At 45.0% G+C, this 23893-nt stretch overlaps 1 protein-coding gene across 1 annotated transcript in view; it reads right to left on the reverse strand.

Annotated features, from left to right (window-relative positions):
* The window catches only part of MAU2 (MAU2 sister chromatid cohesion factor), a 2634229-nt gene that overhangs the window by 1522959 nt on the left and 1087377 nt on the right, over window positions 1-23893 (reverse strand). The window contains exon 7 of the mRNA XM_044090765.1: window positions 5839-5994. Within this exon, the coding sequence (XP_043946700.1) occupies window positions 5839-5994 (156 nt within the window). The remainder of the gene's footprint in view (window positions 1-5838; window positions 5995-23893) is intronic.

The raw sequence follows: 23893 nt of genomic DNA on the forward strand, positions 1-23893 counted from the left end.
AGGACTAGTTCTTAGTAGGCCAGTGTCTACTAAATCTAGGGGTTGTACTTATAAGAAGTCCTTCACAGTTTGCATAGATTTAGCTTGATCTTCCATCTTTTTTAGAACTTCTTCAGTCTTATTGCCGAACAGGCAGCCCTGCTACAAAGGAGCATCCAAAAGTTTTGCTTTAACATGATCAGGCAGAGATTGCTCCTTACGCCAAGCATGCCTTCTAAGCACAGACCCAGTAACAGCAGTCCTGCAAGAGGGCTCTAAAGAATCAAAACCACATTGCAAAGGATGTTTGCCAACTTGTTCAGCTGAATGTAATAAGTCCTGTAAATCTTTATTCTCCACACAATCAGAAATCAGCATCATTTTCTGTTTAAGCAGTCCTATGATATGCTGTTGATATTTTCGCATATGGAATTGACATTTTAAAGCCCTGATTGCTAAGGTTGCAGAAGTATATACTATTTTACCCCCATCTATCCAGCGCCCTGGAGTCTCTATCAGAAGGGGTAGAATTTTTAGCAGTAGAAGCCTTAATGCCCTTGGGCCCCTGAGAGATGGTTTCAGGATCCGCAACAGGATTTTTGAAAAGGAATTTGTGGGACTCAGAAACCCTGTAGTACCAGTCTGTTTTGCTAGGGGCTGGGGGCAAGGAATCAGGGGCCATACTGAATTCCAAAAACACATCAACAATGTGTAGTACAGGAGGTATAGCCAAAGGCCTAAGCTGAGGAAGGAGGAAATCTCTAAGCCTCTTTGGATTCAGAGAAATCCTGACTTTCCCAGTGGAAATGCTCCCTTAAGGTATGTAAAGTTTCCCCAAGAGAGAAATCCTCAGGCAGAGAAGCACAGGGAATGGAATCCTCTACATCAGAGTCCTCAAATAGGTATGGACAAATCCAGATCATTAGAAGAGTCAAAAGAAACAGAGTCCTGTTCAGAAGATTCATAGTCAAGTTCAATCCTAGGCCTCTTGGGAGCAGGGGGTTGACTTCCCCTGATTAGAGTAATTAAATCTTCAGCCATTTTGATAATTTGTTTTTTAGGCATAGGGGCCTGAACATGTGGCCTGGGCATCTTTTTTCCGGGCATAGTGATTTAGGTCTTAATACTGAAGTTGGAGTCTGTTTAATATGAAAGTCTGTAGGCCTGAAAACATCCTCAGAAGCTGGCGCCTGCTCAGCGGCTCCGGACCCATCCAAGCTAGAGACATCCGTGGGTTCCATATGTGAAGCATCTCGCTGCATACCGGACTCCAAATGGGTATCAGTAGAGGCCTGCGAATCAGAAATAGCGGGCATCTGGGGCTGCGAAAACGCCTCACTGAGTACTGGCGAACTGGCGACTGGCTTAGGAGAAGCATAGTCAGCAGTTTTGGACCTCAACGGCCTGTCTCTCTCCTTCTTTGCATTTTTTCGGTATTTCTGTAGTCGGATGGCTAACAGTCAATTCTGGATGATTAAACAGAGAACCAAAATATTTATAAGCAAAAATGTACACACGACTGATAGTGTGCTGATTAAATAAAGCACAAAACCGACAGCAAGGTACATTGTGGTCAGGGTCTAGGCAAGGAATACAGTACAAATGAAAATCCTTATGAGGTATTTGCTTCCCACAAGTAATACAATTAACTTTTACTAACATCGGTAAGGAACAAGAAAAAGTTTACCCAAGAGGGAACTTAGCTTTCAGTTGAAGACTTCGGTTCTGAAACTCGAAAACGAAAATTTCAGGAGTCGGCCGACCGGCACTTGCAAACTGTTTCTGCTTCAGGCACCGTGAGGCAGGAAAGACTGATGTAATGGCGTCGGCTGCATGTTTTATACCCCTGATGACCTGACGTCATGAAGAAGGGGCAGCAACTGATGCAGGACCCAAGACTTTGTTAATCAGGCCAACTGAGGGCAACCTGCCAGCAGATTACCCAAATATAATGACTGCAACAGTGGAACACGATGAATATCACCTTTTTATCTTCTGCCACATGGACCCTGGGGCAGACTCAGTGACCTCTTAGACCAGGTCCCACAGCAGTCTGTTAACGTGGCCATGTAGTTGAAGGCACACAAGGCAAACATGGCTGAAGTATAAGCCCGATTCCCAAAACCGTCCATAGTCCAAGACTCCCTTGTCTGAAGGATGGATTGGAACTCTCCTGAGTGAGCTCTTTCTTGGTGGCCGCTGCAACCACCAAAGCATCGACCAGGCATACCTTCGAAGAATGCCGCCTATCTGAGGAACTGCTGAGTATTTTGTCCCGGCGCCTGGGTATAAGCTCAACCGTATCCGGGTCCTTCCAAGCCCTGGATGAAATGAAATCCACTAGGGGATCTGCAGGCAGGGACACAGGAGGGTAGAGGGTCCTGTGCCAAATGCCTCCAGGAATACAGACTCATCTGGAATGGGCTTTTGGGTAGACCACCATCCATGCTGATGCAGGATTTCCATTACGACTCCAAAGGAGAGATCCTCCAAGGGTGATCAAGGCGAACCCTCCCCATTCCTCCAAGTCGGTATCTTCAGTGAGGGACTACGGTGGGAGTTCAAGTGCCTCCTCTAGCATGTGCGTTTCCGAGAAAGCTCCTCGGGGAGGATTTCTGGGGAGGACACAAACCTCTGAGTTCCCAGGGGGAACCTCCTGGGACATAGTCACAACAGGCTGTACTTGAGGGAGCAGGATGGCAGACTCCAGCCCAAAAAGGAGGGAGCCAGGATGGACTCAGAGGATGACATCAAGGGTCTCTCAAAAGAGCCCGAGAGGACCCTCACCATTTCGAAAGCAGAAGGCGAACGAATCCCCGAAGTAGGAATGACCAGGATCCACTGCCCCCTGTGCCGAGGGGGAAGCCAGAGACGAACCTCCTGGCACCGAAACTCCAACAGGAAGAGAAGACTCCAAAAACTTTGAAGTTGACACCATCCCCTTGGATCTCATGCTGAGGCTATGGCTCAGAGTTGGACAGCTCTGAAAACTTCAGGGCCGAGCCACTCAGAGCAGTGGTCAGCGAAGTACCTGGGACCACCAGTGCCGACCCCTCGACACTGGAAACCGCAGACTCTGAAACCAAAGTCAGATCGGAGAGAGAGCAATGGGAAGGAAAATGGACTGAATGCTCCCAGCCCTAGAGGAGGAGGGTGCAGGCAAGACTCCCAAATGAATCTGGGGTCCAGATAACCTTCCACATCATCCTGTCCACCTCGGCTTAAGAAAGGCTCAGAGGACCAAATGGAAGAAGCCATCAACCTCAGCCTGAGGAGGCAGAGAGAGGAGGGGATAGAGTCTGGATAGTCTCCGGTGAGAAGCGGGGGGACTGGAGTAGAGGAGAGCTCCAGGTCGGATCCAGATGAGACTTGAATGGTGGCTTGACCAAAGAATAATGGTCAGGGGGCCATTTTCTATTCCGGTCCCGCTCATTTGACTGCATCTTTTCCCCATCGCCGGACTTCTTGGTAGGATGTTGAGTCCCAGAAGCCAGGATCGAGGAAGCAGCTTCCAAAGGGAAGCAGCCCTTAAGGATCAGCTTATTCCCGATCAAGGTGTGGGGATTGAAGCCTGCACAGATCGAGCAGGAAGAATGCAGGTGAGCAACACAGAGGCAAACACAGTGTGGCTATCAGAAAGAGTGAGCTTATGGCTAAACTCAGCACATTTCCTGAAGCCTGGCTTGGGAGGTTCGGCCATGGCCACAGGCACCCACACAAGACAGCAGAAGAAAAGAAAGGGAACAAGTTTTTTTTTTTTTTTTTTTTTTTTTAAACCGATGTGAAGAGGACAGGGATAGGGTAGGGTAAGCAAAGAAGAGACGCAGACAAGTCAGGAGAAGAAAAGATAGAAAAGGATCAAAAAGCTAACTTCTTACCTTACCAAGGAGCTGAACCAAGCTGTCATCTCTGATGAGCGGCAAACGACATCTGAGGGGAGGAGGAAGATGGGGGCATTATTGGTAGGGGAAGAGCTTGGATCCAATGCTGGAGTATGTGGCAGAGTCGGATCTGTATCGGATCCGGGTTCCCACAGATCTAAGACCAAATAAAAACTTCAGACCTGCACTTAACAGTAGGTTTAGCTACATGCAAGGCAGAAAGGAGCATCTCTAGCAAGTTAAATCTCCTATTAGGAATCTTGCCCACTTTCTGACCTATGCTGAAAAAAGGAGTCAGAATCTGGTTCTGCAGCATGATCCCGGACCCATATTACAATGGGCCTTCAAACCTGTGTGGATATCAAGGGGGCCAACAACTCAACACAGTATATTTTAAGAGTCTCACTAGGCAAGATACTGAAGGACAAGGAGCACCTCTTCTAAATTAGGGTTACTGTTTTCCTCTGGCAGCGCACAGAAAACCCTTTTCCACTTGGATTGAGAATAAATTCTGATATTTGGAGAAAAAGTACATAGATTAACAGAGTAATTCGTTCATACACCCTGCTGTTCTTTCCACCCCCCCCCCGTGTCCTTCCTATTCTGGATGACATTGTTGCAACTATCCACGATTATGATGTGCATTAGTAAAATATCCACAGTCTCAGTTCATCTTCAATTAAGAGCTCTAGCTTCTCTAACCCACAGTCATATACTTTACCCTCCATCCCAATAATCCTTCCAGTGGCTTTCTTCTGGATACCCTCCAGTAGTTGGACAACATTATCCTTAAATGGTCTCCAGAACTCAGGAAATACTTGGGGCCCAACAAAGCAGAAATAGCACAACTCTGCATTTTGAATCTACCTCCACAAACCGGTATTCTGTTTGTCCTCTCAATATAATATGCTACATACAACAGTGATGCAGGACAGCTTTCCTTTTAAGGAACAGTTAATTCTGCCGCACAATACTTCAAAGGATGTGAAAAACTCAAAACCTAACAATGTAACAGCAAATTATGGATACCTGCTATAAAACTTCAAATATTCTGAATATTCAAATGTGACAATGATTTCCTCGGACAGCTTCCTATCTTAAAATAAATGCTGTAATAGTACGTGCATGCATGCACTGATGTACATATGGATATATACCAAACATTTCTCCCAAGGTTATTTCTGTTCCTATGCCTGCCAACAGTTGAGCCTTCCTAAAATCCAAGTGCTTACTCGTTCCCCTACTCAGACATTCATCCAGAGCAGAGGAAAGAGTAATCAGAAAGGGGCTGTGATGCAGGGTAGCAATAAAGATACTTTGTTCTTGCATTGGCATGCCTCTGAAATCACTGATTGGGCTAACAAAACCACTTGGGCAGAGACAAGTGAACAAAGTCACTACAGCAGCCAATAATACCCTCTCCTTGTGATATCAAACTTCCACACACTTGCTATGAAGGCTGCCACCCACTGGTGTCTTGATGAGCCTAATGCCTGCCCCCTCAGACGATCCTCCGAGTTACAGTATTCGCCTACTAGGGGCAGTGGTAGTGTTTTCAGCTGATACTGCTATCCTCCCCCCTGGATACGCTAACCCATCCATCCTGACAGTGCCTTTGGCACTAGCTTTGCATATATTAAACAGGGACAAAACTGGCACTGTGGACTGCACAGGTAAAGTGACAAACGTACTTTCCATTAAAACATCTGAATATGGCATAGGAAGCTCTCCTTTTTTCCAAGTAAATAATTTTTGTTTATGCTAATGCACTTATCAAGATACTACCAGCTGTGACCTGGGGGACATCTGCCAGCATCCATCTGCAGAGAACTCTCATGTATGCAGAAATGCACTACAGCGGTGCTGCCATCTAGTCTGTACATCTCCTCCCCAGAGATTAGTTATGAAATGGGTATGAAACCCCCAAGTGTTTTAACATTTGTTTCAGGGTTTTTGTACATAAAAAATATCTACATACCTGCCCAGCATCTAGGTAGTGTGTAACTTGTAGTACTAAGAAAAAAACTCGTAGGGATTCCTTCTGGATGGGATTTCCCTGCCAGTTTTCAACAATCTGTCCGCATAATGTTAGTAAGGGATGTACTTCTTGCAGCTTCCGTTCCATCAATAGGAGCTGTTTAAAAAAAAAATAAAGTGTTTAATACCTTCCACAATTTTAACAGCTAAGGATTTTAATTTGTATTGTGGAAATATTCAGAATGATACAGAAATGACTTGCCAGTTCTCAATTCTTCAGGCAACAATGAAATTCACTGCCCTACTGTACGGCCCAAAATACAAACTACCTGTGTTTTTATTAGCAGTTCAGGAGCATGGGGGTGGGAGATGGGGATGGGAATGGGAGTGAATGGCGACTGCAAACTTGCCCACCCTTTGTGTGGGTGGATAAGGGGGGGTCTAAGACTCGAATGGGTGACACCTAATAGGAGCAATAGGAATTAAACCTGGTGAGCATAAGCCTAAACACACAAATCAAGCAGTGCAACAAACAGTGCAACCCAGGAAGCAACATGTTCATGGAAGAATGCAGTAATTCTGCAGCTCAAGGTAGCAGCCATGGAGAAGGGGGTGAGCTCCAGTGATAAGGGGCATCTCCTGGGTCCAGCAGACTCTCCTGCTCCCTCAAATATGACTGATAAGGAGGCCATACAGCCAGGTAACACAGGCCCCCGGGCATTTTACCTGCACTGATGGGTGTCTGGCTTTCACCTTTGGAAAACAATAAATGGGTCAAACAGGGCAAAGGAAGGCAAGTCAGTAAGCAATACACAGTGGGCTAAGGAGGGACTGCAGTCTTGTCATGTCATGAATCATTTCTGTACTTCAATGGTCCTTTCCACTGGTCAACCTGAAAATGCTGACCTCTAATCTACACCACAGGATTAAGAACCATGTTTCATGCACAACAATGAATGCAATATGTGCAGAAATATTTAGTCAAATCTGATCTCCGCATTTCACAAAACACTAACACCATGCAAAATAAAAGCAGATTTACAAAATTCTTCAAAACAAAACTACATTGATGACTAAAAATTAAGTCATCTTTAAATCATTTCTCCAAGTTGCTGATCTTTACTACACTGCACAGAACTTTGTCAAAAAAAGAAAAGGTATCTATACAACCCTCAAGAAATGCTGCTGAATAATAATTGAGGAGCAACTTACCATAACAGCAGATGCTTGAACAGCATCACTACTGCAGTAGTCCTAACTACTGTGACTTGGCCAAAGGCAGCCCATACCTCTGGCCTGGCTTGTAGAGACTGAGGCTCTTCTCCCTAGGTGTAGTGGATCTCTCCCTGTGACGTCAAAATACTCCCACAATAATGTTAGCATCCATCTATGCCACCTTAGAGACTTCTTGCCCAGAGAGGAGAGTAAGACACTTGTAAGAGGTAGTAGATGCAAGGAAGGACGCACACGAGAAGCAAGTCCAAACCTGCAGGGGAAATGGGGCAAAAAATAACAGGATTTCCAAAAAAGTTACGCAGACCCAAGGACCTAGACAATGGGAAGGAAATGGTTCCAGGATGGGTGCCCATCCAACGGCGTTTATAACTCAAGGGAGTAGATAAAACCATAAATGATGGTGGGAGGGGATGTAGTACTACCACTACGACATAGTACTGTGTTATGTTACTACACACTTATTACTACGTTCTTTGTTTAGATCACTCTTGCAATAGTCTCACCCCATTTGTCACAATCTGCTCCCAGGAAACGTACCTTCCCTTCAAAAACAGATAGCACTCTACCAGAAAGCATGCATTCTAAAATTGCAGGATGATTCAGTCACAGCAAACAATACTCTGCAGTCTCACCCTCACGTGCGTTTTTCTCTTGTTTTAAAGAGTAGACTGAAGGCAAGCAAGCCCACTCAGAATAAGCTAAGTGACGCATTACAGAAGCTGTAGTGCAACTCTCACCTGACTTCCCCTTGCGATTGTAAAACAAGCCCCCAGCACCACCCATGTTTCTGTAAATCAACAGCGGTTGCAACTCTCCACAAGTTTACAAAGCACCTCAGAGAAAGTACAGTTTTGTACCTACCATAAATGTAGATGTTAAGAGTGTATTCACTGCTGCAGTCATTACACTTGGGTTATCCTGCCATCCGGCGGTCCCACAGTTGGCCAGAGTTCCAAAGTCTTGGTCCGGCGTCGGTTGCTGTCGCCTCTTCCCTGACATCAGTGCGCCAGGGGTATACAAAGATGCAGCAGACACCATTTTCTTCAGTATCTCTTGCCCCAGATGTCAGGTGCCCCCAAATAGGTAGGCAATACATATTGCTAATAAAACACGCATAAAAAATAAAAACAATACCTTCAGTTACAAGCAAATACACCACATAGGTTGTATAGGTTAGAAAGGTATAGATAGGTCCCAGCTAAGAAAGTGGGGATGGAGGGAGGGTAACCTGGACTGCAGCAGTGAATACACTCTAACATCTACATTTATGGTAGGTACAAAACTGTACTATGTTCATAGTGTTTTCACTGCTGCAGTCATTACACTTGGGTTGAATCCCAAAGCTGAGGTTGGGTGGCTGGGTCTATAAAGGATTTGGGGTGGCTATGAGGCCCTGCAGCACTGCAGTGGCAAAGCCAGCTCTGGATTTCGAGTAAAGAGGTAAGTGGTAATGCTTGGTAAAGGTGTGCACTGAACTCCAAGTTGCAGCTTCCAAAATATCCTTGGTAGGTACTCCTCTAAGGTAGGCTGCTGAAGTGGCTGTTGCCCTGGAAGAATGTGGCCTAATGTTGTTAGGTACAGTTTTCCCATGCTGTGTGTAGCAGAAACATATACACTGTCCTATCAACTTTGGAATGGTCTGCTTTGAAATAGCCTTTCCCTGTGATCCTGCAGCATATGCTACAAACAGTTGTTCAGTTTTCCTGAAAGCTTTTCTTTTGTCCAAGTAGAACCGTAACTGCCTGTGCATGTCCAATGAGTGCAGAAGTCTCTCCCCTTTATTCTGGGGATTTGGATAAAAATGTTGGCAAGTGAATAGTTTGATTAAGAGCCACACTGGATACCACCTTTGGCATAAATGTAGGGTTTGTTATTAAAGAAACCCTGTCTTGATGAAAAATGATGAAAGGTTCCACTGCCATTAGTGCCTGTAACTCTGAGACTCTTCATGCTGAGGTTATTGCCAGAAACGCAGCAGTTTTCCATGACAAAAATTTTAATTCTGCTGAACTGACTGGCTCTAAAGGTGGTAAAGTAAGTTTTTCCAAGATGAAATTGAGGTCTCAAGTTGGTGTTGGTGCTCCGGGGCGGTCTTATGTTTTTAGACTCTCTGAGGTATTATCTTAGTAATGGATGAGAGTAAATAGGAGGATCCGTGTTGTAATGAGCTGAAATGGCAGAGGTGTGGATCTTAATAGATGAAAAAGATAGGCCTTTGTCCAGCATCTCAGTTAAGTATTGTAAAATCTGAGGAATATTTGGAACAAGAGGGTCAAGGCCGTGAGCCTGGTTCCAGGCGCAGAATCTCTTCCATTTTTCTGAATAAGATTTCCTGGTGCTGGGCCTCCTGGCCTCCAAAATGACATCCATAACAGCTTTAGAGAGAGGTGTTGTTTGCTTGGCTAAGTAATCTGCCATGCAGCCAGATTTAAGGTTTTGAGCTGGCTGTGCAGGATCGGATTGTTTTGCTGAGTCAGAAGATGAGGAATTTGAGGTAAAATCCATGCTGAGCCTTGAGCCAAGTTCTTTAAGATTGGGTACCAGTGCTGGCGTGGCCAGACCGGGGCAATCAGGATCATTTTTGGCCTCTCTAGTCTGGCTTTTAGGAGTACCTTTGAAAGGAGAGGCAGTGTTGGGAAGGCATAAACTTTTAGTGTTTTCCAGCTGAATGAAAGAGCTTCCACTTTCCATGCTTGTGTGTGGTAAGTCCTTGTGCAGAATTTCTGCAGTTGGCAGTTCAGAGGGGAGGCAAAGAGATCCATGTCTGGGCACCCCCCATTTCTGAGTTATCATGCTGAATACTTGTGGGTTTAATTTCCACTCGTGAGGATCCAAGATGTTTCTGCTGAAGTCTGGCAGAGTATTTTTCTTTCATGGCAGGAATTGTGCTTGCAGATGAACTTGATAAGTCAGTGCTGTATTCCACAAAGTCATGGCTTTTCTGCAGAGAGGGTAGGAGTGTGTGCCCCCTTGCTTATGTACCACATAACTGTGTTATTGTCTGTCTTTAGTAATGGTTGTCCTGGATGCAGAAGGTCCTTGAAAGCAGTCAGGGCATTCTGTACAGCTAGCATCTCTTTTTGATTGATGTGAAGATGCATTTGGTCTGCGGCCCACTTGCCCTGAATACATTTTCCTGCCACGTGTGCTCCCCAGGTGTAATCCGATGCATCTGCTGTGTTTGCCTGGCTGTGGGTAAAGTGAAAGGCGGTCCCTTGTTATGGTGACATGCCTGTGCCCACCATCGAAACTCCTGTTGTAGGCAGGGAATAAGTGGTATTATTGCTTCCAAACTGTGACAGTGGAGTCCAAACACTTTTTAGATACCATTGTAATTTCCTCATATGCAGTCTGGCATATGGTATTAGAAGTATGCAGGACGCCATGAACCCCAAGGCCTACAGAATTTTTCTTGCAGGGAGTTGGGTTTTTGTTGCCATCAACAGAAAGTACTGAGTCAGTTGTCTTTGCATGTCTGGCGTGAGAAGCCATCTGGGCAGTTGTATTTAAGCTTGCACCCAGGAATATTATCTCTTGTGAGGGCACTAGTTTTGACTTTTCGTTTATAGTGCATCCTAGGCCCATCAGTAATCTTTTTACAAACGCCAGATGAGTTGATAGAATGCCCTTGCTCTCTGCTCGAATAAGGCAATCGTCCAAGTAGGGATACATTTGAATTCCTTTTTGTCTGCAAAATGCAATTACTGGTGCCAGGCATTTTGTGAAGACCCTGGGCGCAGTAGATAAGCCAAAGGGCAGTGCAGAGAATTGGTAACGGGTTGAACCTGCAATGAAACGGAGGTATCTTCTGCAACTTTGTCTGATCGGGACATGCATGTATGCCTCCTTGAGGTCCAACGTTACTAGCCATGCTTTCTTGACCAACATGGGAAGAAGCTGCTGTAGGTGTTAGCATCTTGAATATGGGTACTTGTAAGAAGGCGTTTAGAATAGAAAGGTCCAGAATTGGTCTCCAGGCATTGTCCTTTCTGGGAACTAGAAAGAGTAGAGTAAAATCGTTGGCCTTGCTCTCGAGTAGGTACCAGTTGAATGGCTCATGTCCATGAGAGCTGTAATTTGTCTTTGTGCCTCTGCCCATTGACTTTGTGGCAGGTTTGGCATTCCTCTTTTCATTGGCAAGGTGTGAAAATGGAATCTGTATCCTCGTGAAATTATGTCTAGGACCCATTTGTCCTTTGTGACAATGTGCCAGTTGTCTGAAAAAAGGGCGAGTTTTCCTCCCAAGGGGGCTGCCAAGAGAGTGTTGCTTGGCCAGATGAGGTGCAAGTCATTGAGTTTGCCTTCTGGTAGTTTGGGACCTGTCTTCTCCTCCCTTCTGTGCTGCAGTACCCCATTGTCGAGGTTTATACTGGGCTTGTGGTTGTCCTCTGCCTCTTGGACGTCTGTATTTACCCCTCTGTGGCCTGTCAGCTGGAAAGGACCAATTTTTTGTTGGCCGATTTCTGCTGAAGCGAGGGGGCTGTACCTGAAGGAAATCTTTGACTGCCTGTATAGATTTTGCCTTATCCTCCATTTTCTTTAAGACTTCTTCTGCTTTAACTCCAAAAAGAACATCCTGCTGTAAGGGAGCATCTAGAAGCTTTGCTTTAACATGATCAGGCAGAGTTTGTTCCTTTAACCAAGCATGCCTACGTATAACAGACCCAGTGACAGCTGCTCTGCAGGAAGCCTCCAAAGAATCAAACCCACATTGTAAAGTATGTTTGCCCACCTGTTCAGTTGCATGCAACAGGTCTAGTTCTCTGGAGTCCCTTTCAGAGGGTACAGGATTTTTTGCCATGGAAGCCTTAGCCCCTTTGGGACCCTGGGAGATAGTCTCTGGATCAGCAACAGGACTTTTATAAAGAAATTTGTGGGAATCAGGCACTCTATAGTATCAGTCAGGTTTGGCAGGAGCAGTAGACAGAGAATCTGGGTTCAAACTGGATTCTAAGTAAACATCATCCACAATGTCTAAAACTGGGGGGATGGCAAGTGGTCTGTGCTGGGGGAGTAACAAACTCTCTGAGCCTTTTCTTTGAGTCAGAGTAGTCCTGACCTTCCCAGTGAAAATGTTCCCTCATAGTGTGTAAAGTTTCCCCAAAAGAGTAGTCTTCAGGAGGAGAAGTTGAGGGAATAGAATCCTCAGCATCAGAATCTTCATAAGGGGAGAAGGAATAATTTTGGTCCTCAGAAGAACCTGAGGAAATGGACACTTGTTCAAAGGAGGCATAATCTTCCTCTTGTCTAGGCCTTTTGTCGGGGGGTGGGAACCCCTGATTAAAGAGATCAAATCTTCAGCCATTTTGAGCATATGCTTCTTAGGCATGGGGCCTAGAACAGGGGACTGAAGTGCAGTCTTTTTAGGTTTAATAGGAGTCTTAGTCTTAGGATACATTTTTATGGTGAGCGTTGTCAGTCTGAAGACGCCTTCAGAAACCAAAGGTGTTTCTGCAGGACCGACATCTTTTTCAGCAGTGTCGTCGGTAGGGGCTAAACAAAATGGCTGCGTCGGCCTAGTACTTTCTGCCAAAAGTTCCGAAGCGGTGTCTGGTTCCAGATCTGCGGTAGTCAGGGGCTGCGTCGGAGCCTCACTGAAGACCAGTGAACCGGAGACCGGACCAGTCGAGGCCTCGGAGTCTGGCTTGGGTCTAGGATGCCGGTCCTTATCCTTGCGTTTTTTGTGCACGCCGGTAGTCGGTTGCTCCGACGGCATAGTGTAGTTAAATTTTCTACCATAGTGTCGTTTGAAATCAAAGCATCTTTTTATAGTACGCTTATTAAACCTCGCACAAAAATGATAACTAGTGACGTCGTGGTCAGGGCCTAGGCAAGGTATGCAGTAAGAATGAAAATCCTTATGAGGTATTTGCTACCCACAAGAAATACAATTGTTAACTTTTTCTGACATCGGTCTGAGGCAAGAAAGGTTTCCCCAACGGGGTACTTAGCTTTATTGAAGACTTTGGATCTGAAATTCGACTTCCGAAATCTCAGGAGTCGGCCGACCGACACTTGCGAACTGCTTCTGCTTCGGGCACTGCGCGGCAAGAAAGACTGAAGAAAATGGCGTCGGATGCATTATATATACCCCTGGCGTACTGAAGTCAGGGAAGAAGTGACAGCAACCGACGCCGGACCAAGACTTTGGAATCCTGGCCAACTGCGGGACTGCCTGACAAGATAACCCAAGTGTGATGACTGCAGCAGTGAAACACGATGAAAATCTTACAGTGCTAAATTCAGAGACTGCTCCTGGATCCAGATTAGACCACTACACTAGTCTTTGTGCACACCAAAGTAGACTCACCAGAGCTAAGAAAACACTGTCCTGACAGGGCAACGATGTAAGCATTTAACAACCTGTTAAACATGAAGTACTGCCAGTTTTACAGTCTCCCCCCACAATCACTGCCTTTCATTCACTGCCACAGAAGTCTTCAGCAGCCTTGGCACTGTTCACAGGTTGATGCTGTTGACAGCCTAAGGAGCATCATTCATTTTAAATTCAGTCAATTCATTGGGTGTTGCCCTTTTCATCTATTTTAACATACATAGCAACGTAATAGTATCAGAAAACTAACAACGGTACTTGTATATAACAAATTACTACCAATTTGGGTAGTTACAGGATCTGCGACCTGCTCATTGTGGTTTCTGAGCATTGCATGTACAATCCATGACATATTTGGAATGTGGTTGCGATAATAGGCAAGTACTGGTTCATCTCATAAGTAAAGGGATTGCATCCAGAAAAAAGGTCATCTCTGTATATTTCTCCCTCATTAGACCAATAATTAAGTGCAACACAGTGTTTGGTACGTACCTCTACAGATGTCTGCACCAACTGGAAAGGCCACTGAAATAACCTCACAGAGAGAATCTATAGCCTCCAACACCTGTCCTATGAGGACAGGCTTGAATCGCTATCATTCTGTGCAGTATTGTACAGATTGCTCAGGGGTGATCCGTGTCTCGCCTACTAGGCAATCTCGGACTCTGCCCTACTAGAGATGCTCCATATCTGTACAAGTCTAACTCCTCACGCATTACCCTCTCGAAAGGTCTAAATCTAACAGACATCAGCAATACCTGCTCTCGAGACAGGGTAGTCTCCCAGAGGCTGCCTCATCTCTGCAATAGACTTAACCGCACATGTCAAACAAAGCACCTCGCTGACCCTTTTCAAGCACAACCTTGTTGAGAAGATGGGAAACAAATTTGTGACGGGGTAACACTGTCCTTCAATGACAGGGGCGGACTGAGGTTTCTTTTTGAGGATAAACTCTTGGCTAGGCTTGTAAGGGCCCCAGGGCCATTTGTCTAGTAATCTTCTGGGATCTGGGATCCTACAATACAAATGAATGCAGATTCCAGACTTTCAGTAATTATGTGCGTTGTCCATCATGTATGCAAATATGTATAATACTGAGTATACAATATTAGCTTAGGCAACTGTACAGACAGGAACTATGAGATGTCCTCCTATTCCTATGTTGCAGTATTCTTAATGTGGGATTCTCCACCACAGGTGACCCGAACATCTGCTCCTATAGAACAGGGTAAGCCTGGTTGCTGTAGGTGTGTGGGACGTCACACACAGGGCCATAGCCCAGGGACCTTAAATGTGAAGTCTGCTCGCACAGACCTCATTAGTTTTCAGCCGCAGTCAAATGTCAGTTCGATCGCATCACTCCTCTATCAAGACGTCTAAAGCTAAGTACCCCGTTGGGGATTTCATTTTTTGCTATTGCTTGAGTTTGGTTTGCTGTCCCCTGCTTTTAGCAGATGTCCGCTAAGAAGGGTAAATGCTGACGTGGGCATCAGATTCCACAGACTCGCATGACCGTTGTGTTTTTTGCCTAGGCCGAGAACACGGCCATACTCGTCCAATTTGCCAATCCTTCGCCCCAAAGACGCTCAGAAGCAGTCTGGCCACCCTTAATCTTTACTTTGAAAACCAGAGACTAAAGATATTAGCACTTCGGCGGGATCCAGAGTTGGCTCTCCAGGCGGAGCCTCTACACAAAAAGGCCAAGTTGTCATGGCCTACTTCTTCTGCCCCTCTGCCATAGGGCACCCCCGCCAGCTTCTGATTTAGGAGTTGAGGGACGTCAGAGCAGTCTACTTAGACACCCCTCAAGGAAGCTGCTTCTGAAGTAACAGCTGGCACGTCCACGGATGTAGCTCAGATGTCTGCTTCTACTGATGTCAAGGGGGAACCAGGCCTCGCCGGATGCCAGACTGGGATATACCAGAACCCAAAGCCCCAGCTTCAAAGGCACTTTGAAACTTGGCCTTCTCCCAGGACTACTAATTTCAAAAGGAAACCGAAAAGCAAGCATCTATCTCCCTCTGTTGAGGTATTACCCAACTGGCAATCCTTCATTCAATCCTTGATGCAGGCCTTCATGGCCCTTAGGCCCTCAGCCTCATCACCCTCCACCATTCCTGTTCTCAACCCTAGGACTATTTCAGCTACTTTAATCCATCTTCCTACTTCTCATATAAAAGAAGAGAGGCTTACTCATCAGATGAGTCACTTACTCATCACAGACTGCCTCTGCATTAGAATATTACTCCCCTGATGAGGAATACATAGAAGAGGACTCCCCTCCAGAGGACATCACCTTTGGGGAGACCACTACCAAAATGATAGAATATTTCAAATGGAATACTTCCCAAATGACAAACTCAAGAGATTTTGAATTACTACAAGTACAGTCTCCCTCTCCAATTGCCATCCCACCAGTTATACCCCACTTATCTTGATGCATTTTCGTCAGCATCAAAAAATTCTGATTCACAGCCCCCCGCCCCTGAGAGACCTGACCGTTTCTACAAGGCGCCTGAAGAGAAATTCCTGGTGAAACCCCCCCCTTGGCAGACCGGACAGCGATTGCTGTATCCCCTGACAAGCAGTCAAAATAAATACCCTCTTCCATCCCTTTTACCTACTGACAAGGACAGTAAGAATATGGACAGGATAGGCAAGGTTTATACCTCCTACACCCTAGACTTCAGAGCGATAAACTACCAAACCCATACAATAAAAAATATGCCTTGGACTTATCCCAAGCCTCTACTCTCCTGCCCTCCTTGCCCGACTTCCCTAACAAGACAGAAGTAGCATCAAAACTGTCCCTACCTTCTCAAGTAGCCAGACAATTAGATGCATTTATGATGCAGCAGAGGCTTCTGCAAGGTCTGCTGATTCCGCATCAGTCCTACGCAGATAACCTTGGCTTCTCCTTCAACCCCTGTCAAAGGACTTAAAGTCCAAAATTCTTGATGCCCCTCTTGACCACAAATTCCTGTTTGGGAAAATATGCGGAACTCTAAAAACCTTCAGGAGAAAAGCAAAGTGCTTCAAGATATTGAACACCTTCTGGTGTCGCAGATCCCTAAATGCTACAGGAATTACCCGGCCAAGTCTACCCTTTGTCAGGAAGACCCCCTCCTCTGCTACTCCTTCCTCTTCCAGACATAGGAAAAGAGCCAGGAGACAAACCACTTCCAGACCAGCTTCCTCTCAACCTAGCCCTTTCATGACAGAAATGGCTCCAACAACGCATGACTGCCTTGGTCACCTCCCACTCTCAGCTCACCTCTCCCACTGCCTACCCCTTTGGAGAATTATTACCACAGACCCTTGGGTTCTGGCAATAGTAGAAGAGGGATATTTCCTCTCTTGGGAAGAAAACCCCCCTGCAAGGGGCATTCCATTCCCACCCAAGAATCAACTACACCTTATTCCCCAGATCCTACAGGATCGTCTGAACAATGGAATCCGTCCCACCAAGACGAGGAAAATTTTTTTACTGAAGGTTATTTCTAGTAGAAAAAACAGGACAGCCCTTGGAGGCCAATTCTGGATCCGTCTTTTCCGAACCTCTTCCTAAGCGTTACATCTTTCAGAATGTTATCCCTCCAGACCCTTCTTCCACTACTGCCAGCCCAGGCATTCACGGCCACTCTAGATCTCAAGGAGGCCTAGCTCCACATCCCCATAAAACCCTAACAGCAAGTAATTATGTTTTATTGGGCCATGTACTCACTTTCAATTTACAACCTTGCCCTTTGGTTTATCTACTCCACCCAGGGCATTCACAAAATGCCTGGCCCCAGCAACAGCCTATTGCAGAGCCAAAGGCTTTCAAATTTACCCCTACCTAGATGACATTCTCATTCTTGCAGAAAAAGGGGACACCCCCAAAAAAATCTGCAGTTCACCATGTCCCTGCTACAAGGCTTGGGGTTCACTCTCAACCTCCCCAAATCATCCCTAACCACATAGCACAACGATCTTTCTGGGATGCAAAATGAAAACAAACCTTATGCAGGCATTCCCTCCCTCAGGACAAATTTCTTTCCCTTACTGCCCACTTCCAGGACCTGATCCAGGTACAACTATCAGCAAGACAATTTCTATGGGTTCTGGGCCTTATGGCAGCCACAACGTCTATGCTGCCTTTAGCCAAGATGCATATGGGAAAACTGCAGTGGTATATGAAGAATGTGCGGTCCCAACACAACCACACTCTAGAACTTCAGATCCCATTCTTACACTGCCTCAAAGCAGAATTAAGGTGGTGGATACAACAAATTCAAATGAACACAGGCCACTCCACCCCCCCCCCCACCAGCTCAATACATGCATACAGATGCATCTGACCAGGGCTGGGGGCTACCACGAAGGGTCTCAAGGTGCAGGAGTAATGGCACCCTAGCCTCCAGAAAAAAGTACATCAATTTGAAGGAGATGACAGCAGTCCTTTTGGCCCTGAAAGCCTTTCCTCCCAATCCTGTAACCAGGTCCCCTTCAAATCTTAATGGACACCACAGTCATGTGGTACCTAAACAAGAAGGGACCAAGTACCATCTCCTATACAGCACAGCAATACAGATTTGGGACCTAGCCTCCAAAAACAGCTTATCCCTGCAGGCAGCCTACATCCCATCCCAAGACAACCAACAAGCAGTTGTTCTCAGCAGATCATCCTCCATACATCATGAGTGGATGTTGTACAGGGAAGTTTTTCTAGACATTGTCCACCAGTGGGGCACACCAAGAAGATTTGTTTGCTTATCCCCAGAATAGACAACTGAAAAAATTCAGTACCAAGGACCACTCCTCACTAGCCTGGAGGGTGGACAACTTCAACATTTCATGTAAGGGTTGTTTCTATATGCATTTCCCCACTTCCCTCTCATTCCAAAAGCCCTCCTACAGATTGAAGGACAAACCAAAAATTTTGCTGGTGACTCCCTACTGGCCAAGGCAGTATTGGTCCCCCCATCTATCGAGAAGGCCAATCACCACAAATTAACCGACAAGGTGGACCTACTCGCACTGCCAAAGGAACACTCATTCATCCTCACCTACAGATGTCATGCCCAATACTATGGGTGATAAACTTTTAATTCCCCTCAGACACCACTATAAGGATGTGCCTTCAGTCCTGAGGGAGGCCAGGAAACCTACTACAAGGAGATCCTACATTTCAAAATGGGGAAGATTTGCCAAATGGTGCCTCAAGAAGCATAGGGATCACCTTCTAATGGATGTTCCTCTAGTCCTAACTTGTGTGTGAACTTATCAAAGTTGGCCTTTCATAATCCTAAGTGAAAGTCCACCTATCTGCAATCTCTGCTTGCTTACCTCTAACCCCCCCTCTACTATCCAGGCTAGATGTTAAATTGTTCCTGAAAGGGGTCTTGCACATCAGACCACCAAAACAACTCGTCCCACCACCTTGGGACTAGAACTTAATCCTAGAAAAACTCACACTGGCTCCATTTGAACCAGCCAGCTCTACAACACTACAAATGTGCACATGGAAAACTGTCCTACTGGTGGCTCTTACCTCTGTTAGAAGGGTGTCAAGAGTTGCAAGCTCTTGTGGCCTGCCGACCCTACACTATTCCACACAAGGACAGGGTGACCCTGCACATCAACCCTTCTTTCATGCCCAAGGTGGTAAACGAATCGTCTTTAAACCAATCCATTCACCTGCCCACCCCTCTCCCACTAATGACAGTGAGAGGATACTCCATTCCCTGGAAGTGCACAGGCAACTGAGGTTTTATTTAGACAAAACTAGGTCCATCAGAAAATCCAACCAACTATTTGTATCCTTCTACCCCAGAGCCGTGGGCAAGGCAGTCTCCAAACAAACCACTTCCTGCTGGATCAGAAAAAACTACCTACTTCTGCTACTCCTACCATGGCAAGGCCTATTCAGGGGGTAAGAGCTCACTCTACCAAGGCCGTAGCATCCTCCAAAGCCTTCTTCAAAGGCCTGGACACAACTTCCATTCTAAGGCGGCCACCTGGTCCTCTATACATACCTTCACTAGACACTACTAAATGGACCACATCTCCAGAGCAGGGTTTGCTAAAGCAATCCTACAGGGCTTTCTGGAATCCGCTACCTCTACCTCCACACTTCCTTCTTCCTAATCTGTGGAAATCTCCCACACTAAGAATACTGCACCATGGGAATAGAAGGACAAAATAGTTGTGTAAAATATTACCATAAACATAGATGTCCTTCTCTTTCATGTTGCAGTATCCCCCCCCCCACCTATTCCCCTTTATTCGTATTGGCCTGTCTAGAGGGCACCCTGCAGCACCACCTAGACTACAGTCAGACTAGCCAGCAAATGGCACTTCACACTTATTGTGAACATCTGGCTCATACTAGTTGACTGTCCGACTGGGAAATTAAGTTCTGAGGTCTGTGCATGCAGATGTCACATTTAAGGTCCCTGGTTTATGGCCTTACATATGATGTTGCACACCTACAGGAACCAGGCTTAAGCTTTTGTACAAGAGCCTACTATCGGGTCACCTGAGGTGGAGAATACCACACTAAGAACACTGCAACATGGAACCGAAGGACATCTATGGTTACGGTAGGATTTTACACAACTATTCTTTCTACTGCACAGGGCAGCCACGGTGGTGTAGTGGTTAGCATTGCCGCCACACAGCAAGAGGTTCGCCATTTCGATCAGCTGGGGTACCTTCTGTGTGGAGTCTACATGTCCTCCCTGTTGTCACGTGGGTTTACTCCGGGTGCTCCGGTTTCCTCCCACATCCCAAATACATGCGGTAGGTGGATTGGACACTCTAAATTGGCCCTAAGTGTTGAGTGTGTGTGTGCCTTGTGTGGAAGGTTGGGCACCAGGCTGGCAACTCGACACCGTAAAAACTCCACTGCCAATCATGAGCGGACAAGGTGATCCGCTGTGGCGACCCCTAACCAGGAAAAGGCAAAAGAAGAGATTCTTTCTACTGCATCTGTTTTGCGTCATGGCTTGCATAACAGGTAAGCAATGTATGAGAACTGCTGCTGAAGTGTTGAGCCTTGCTGCCTGTATTGTAACAATAAGCAACCTTCTAGGTGTGACAGAAATGCATTATTTCCACTTTTTTCTCTCTAGTATTACACAGTCTCACTTTAATCCATTTTTCCTGCTTCTAGTTATTAGCCAATGTAAAAAAAAGCGTAAAAACAGGGAAGAATGTCTAGTGAATAGTCTACTTTGAAGTAAATCTCATTTCAAAATGCATTCCAGGCAGTTTTAGTCTGCTTATGATTTCCTGCCAGCATGAAAGTGCCAGCTTGGCCAGTGTAGAAAGCACTACTATGGAATTCAAAACTTATGCCCAATATGGAAAGGTATACATACAAAGTCAGGAGATAACTAGCAAAAGTAGTGCAAAGGTGTTTACTTCTAAATGTTCACTGGCTGTATTGTAACAGTTGGTATAATGCTGCATTTAATCAAAAATAAGAATCAAGCTTTTCATAATTTGGGGAGACAGGACATTAATTGCCTAGTTTCATTCTCTGCTGAAAAGTGTTGTCTTAAGTTAGTGTTACTTTAACAGTTTTGTGCCGTGACTCGGACCTTTTTAGCTGCTGTTCACTGCTGCAGCAGAAGGCAGCACTAGGACCATTTCTAGCAGGTTTTCTGTCCGGCACATTTCTGGTGCATCAATAAATTTCTCACCTTTAGCAGAATTTATGGTCTCTGCAGGTAAGCTTTACTAAATCTCCAATTTTAGATGCGAGTAGGTAAATTGTATGTGTTGGGAATTTTGCCAAAAGTAATACAATTTTTATTGAAAATTAAGTTTTTTGATTGAATCAGTGAGTTTTAATCAAAGTAACAAGGTCTACAGTATCCTTGTCATAAGGACGGAGTACCCTTATGTATTGAGAGCAGGTTTTAACCAAAAAGAAAAATAAAGGAACAAAGGACTCCTTACTAGTAAAAGTACAGGTTTATAATCACAAATCTATCCACTTTGCCGAGTGGGTGTTATAATGGGCACTAGTGTAAATGTATTACAAGAGCTGGAGTTTGGGACTCCAGCCAAGAATACGTTTAATAGGGTTGAGACCATTGTAATTCAGTGAAATGGTCTGAGCTCACTAAAAATAGTGCACTGCAGCTCCAAAAGGGAGGAACGTTTGATAAGAAAATCTTTTAAAAAATTTGAAAAAGACAGGGAATAAATTACTAGATCTATTGTTGATCAGCTTTTAATAACTGACAAAGAATCTAAAAGGTAAGGAAAACTTTGTAGTTAAGAGTTTAAATAAAATTCATCTACATTAAAATCACTGCTAACAAAACAGTAAATACATTACAGAAATGTGCAAGACTGTCTATTCTTGGGGTCTATATACAACAGTTAGAAAAAGTATCAACCAACCAGAGTCTTCTGATAACTGGCCCGCGATGCCTTCTGTCCCCCCCCACCCCACACACTATATAATCAATCTACTTCTCATGAAGTGGACTGCCCCCTTCTCCACGGGGCAAGTGGAAGTTGAATTACCCAAACCAACAAGCAATTTCCAGGATCCATCCCAGGTTACTTCTAGTACTTTAGGCTATCCAGGGTTACTTTATAACACTTAGACAAGCACAACCACCAGTCGAGACACCCTCAGATCAAATGTTAGAAAAGCCAAAAAAGAAATCTATTCTGTTAAAAACATACACGGGACAAATAAAAATGAAGTAAATTAAAACAATTCAGTAATAAAAGTGCTCCACTGAAAGTGAATACTCTGAAAGTATTAAACAATTACACAACTTCCTACAATTATTGATGAAGAATATCAGTGTACTCCCCTTCTATACAAAAGAGGGAGTACGAGATTCCGATTCTTCTACTGAAACAGAAATCCCCATTACACTAAAGCACCCACTGAGAGGGGTGTCTAATCCTGTAACCGCCTGGATGGATATGCAGAAACAACCGTAAGGGTAGTGCGCACCCATGGAATGCAGTAGATTTTCAAGCCATTATAGATGCTCTTGCTCCAATATGGACAAACTCAGCCAAATATTGGAAGGATAAGCAAGGATAAGCCCTACTACTGAAGATTTACGAGCAGTTTTAAAAGCCTTGACAACTCCCTGTCATTTTTATGAAAATATGGAAGAAGTCCAACACAGGCAATAAAATCCCAAAACATACAGGTGACTGACTTCTTGTTGCTAGGGATAACCTAGTAAAAGCTAATCACTACAACATGCCCTCCAACACTGAAATGGCCAAGAATTAAGACAATTATAAAAAAAGAAAATGAATCTGTTGATGCATCTTTATAATGGAAAAATACAATTGAAGCTTTCTTTGGACATCCAGAACCTACAGGAGACATGGCAGTCAGTGGGCCAGTACAGGAATAAATTAAAAATGTTTGCTTGAACTGGCTAAGTTAAGACATTCATAAAATTAACAGAACACAATACATAGCATACATTATAGTTGGAGGGGGAGGGGGGGTTTAGTTTCAATAATATGATGCTGATTTACTGGGTTGGGAAATAGGGAGAATAAAATCATGGAGGAAGAGGCATGTTGACTCTTTCAACCACAAGTACCAGGATAACAACATTTTTACCCTTCTATATCAGCACAAACACCATAGAGTAAACTGTGCCTTAGTAATTGCTTTAATTGTGGGAAAGCAGGACATCAGCATAATATATGCTCATTCTCTACACAGAGAAATGCACCACGTCACAAAAAGGCCCTTGGGATTTCCTGAACCACATCTTTCCACTTCTCTAATTCCTTTTGTAGGATCGTTGGAGTGGAAAAACGTATGCCCACAGCAGAAAGGGGCTTGCAGTCTTTTTCATACCTGACTAATGTGTCTAAGCTTTGGACCAAACACAGGAAGCGTCCACAGGAGCCATTGACAAAAAAAGACTTGAAAAGGTCCGAAAGTTGCACAAGCGCATCCAGGCGTGATGTCTCAAGACAACTCCTGAACCTGCTGCTCTGGCCATCCCTTAGGTTGTATGTGCAATCAACTGCTTGGACGAATTAGATATTGACTCCAGGGTGGCAAGCTGGGAGGGAACTTTGTCACATACCTCAGACACTGCTCCTGCTACAGTTTCTGAAAGTTCAGTGATCAGGTCCCTTTGAGGACGAGTGAAATGTGCCAGATAATTCAACGAGCGAATGGCAAAGGTCATTGAAGCATAAACCCGCTTCCCTAATCTGTCAGAAACTGGAGGATGGACAGCAGGGCTCTCCTCTGCAAGTTCTTTCTTTGTGGTTGCCGCCACCACCATAGCATTTACTGCAAAGATTTATGACCAGTGAGGGTGATTCTCTTGGGGAGGGGGTACTTTGGTCTCTGGGGAATTGTCTCAAAGGTGTCAGGGGCCTTCCAAGTGCACTGCATGATGAGCTTGACCAACGAAAGCACTCACACAGTAAATGGAACTATACAACTATAAAAGCGACTAACAAATTAAGACACTTTAGAAAAAAT

The sequence above is a fragment of the Protopterus annectens genome, chromosome 13.part0, assembly GCF_019279795.1.
Source record: "Protopterus annectens isolate FY-2018-M chromosome 13.part0, PAN1.0, whole genome shotgun sequence".
Taxonomy (NCBI): Eukaryota; Metazoa; Chordata; order Ceratodontiformes; family Protopteridae; genus Protopterus; species Protopterus annectens.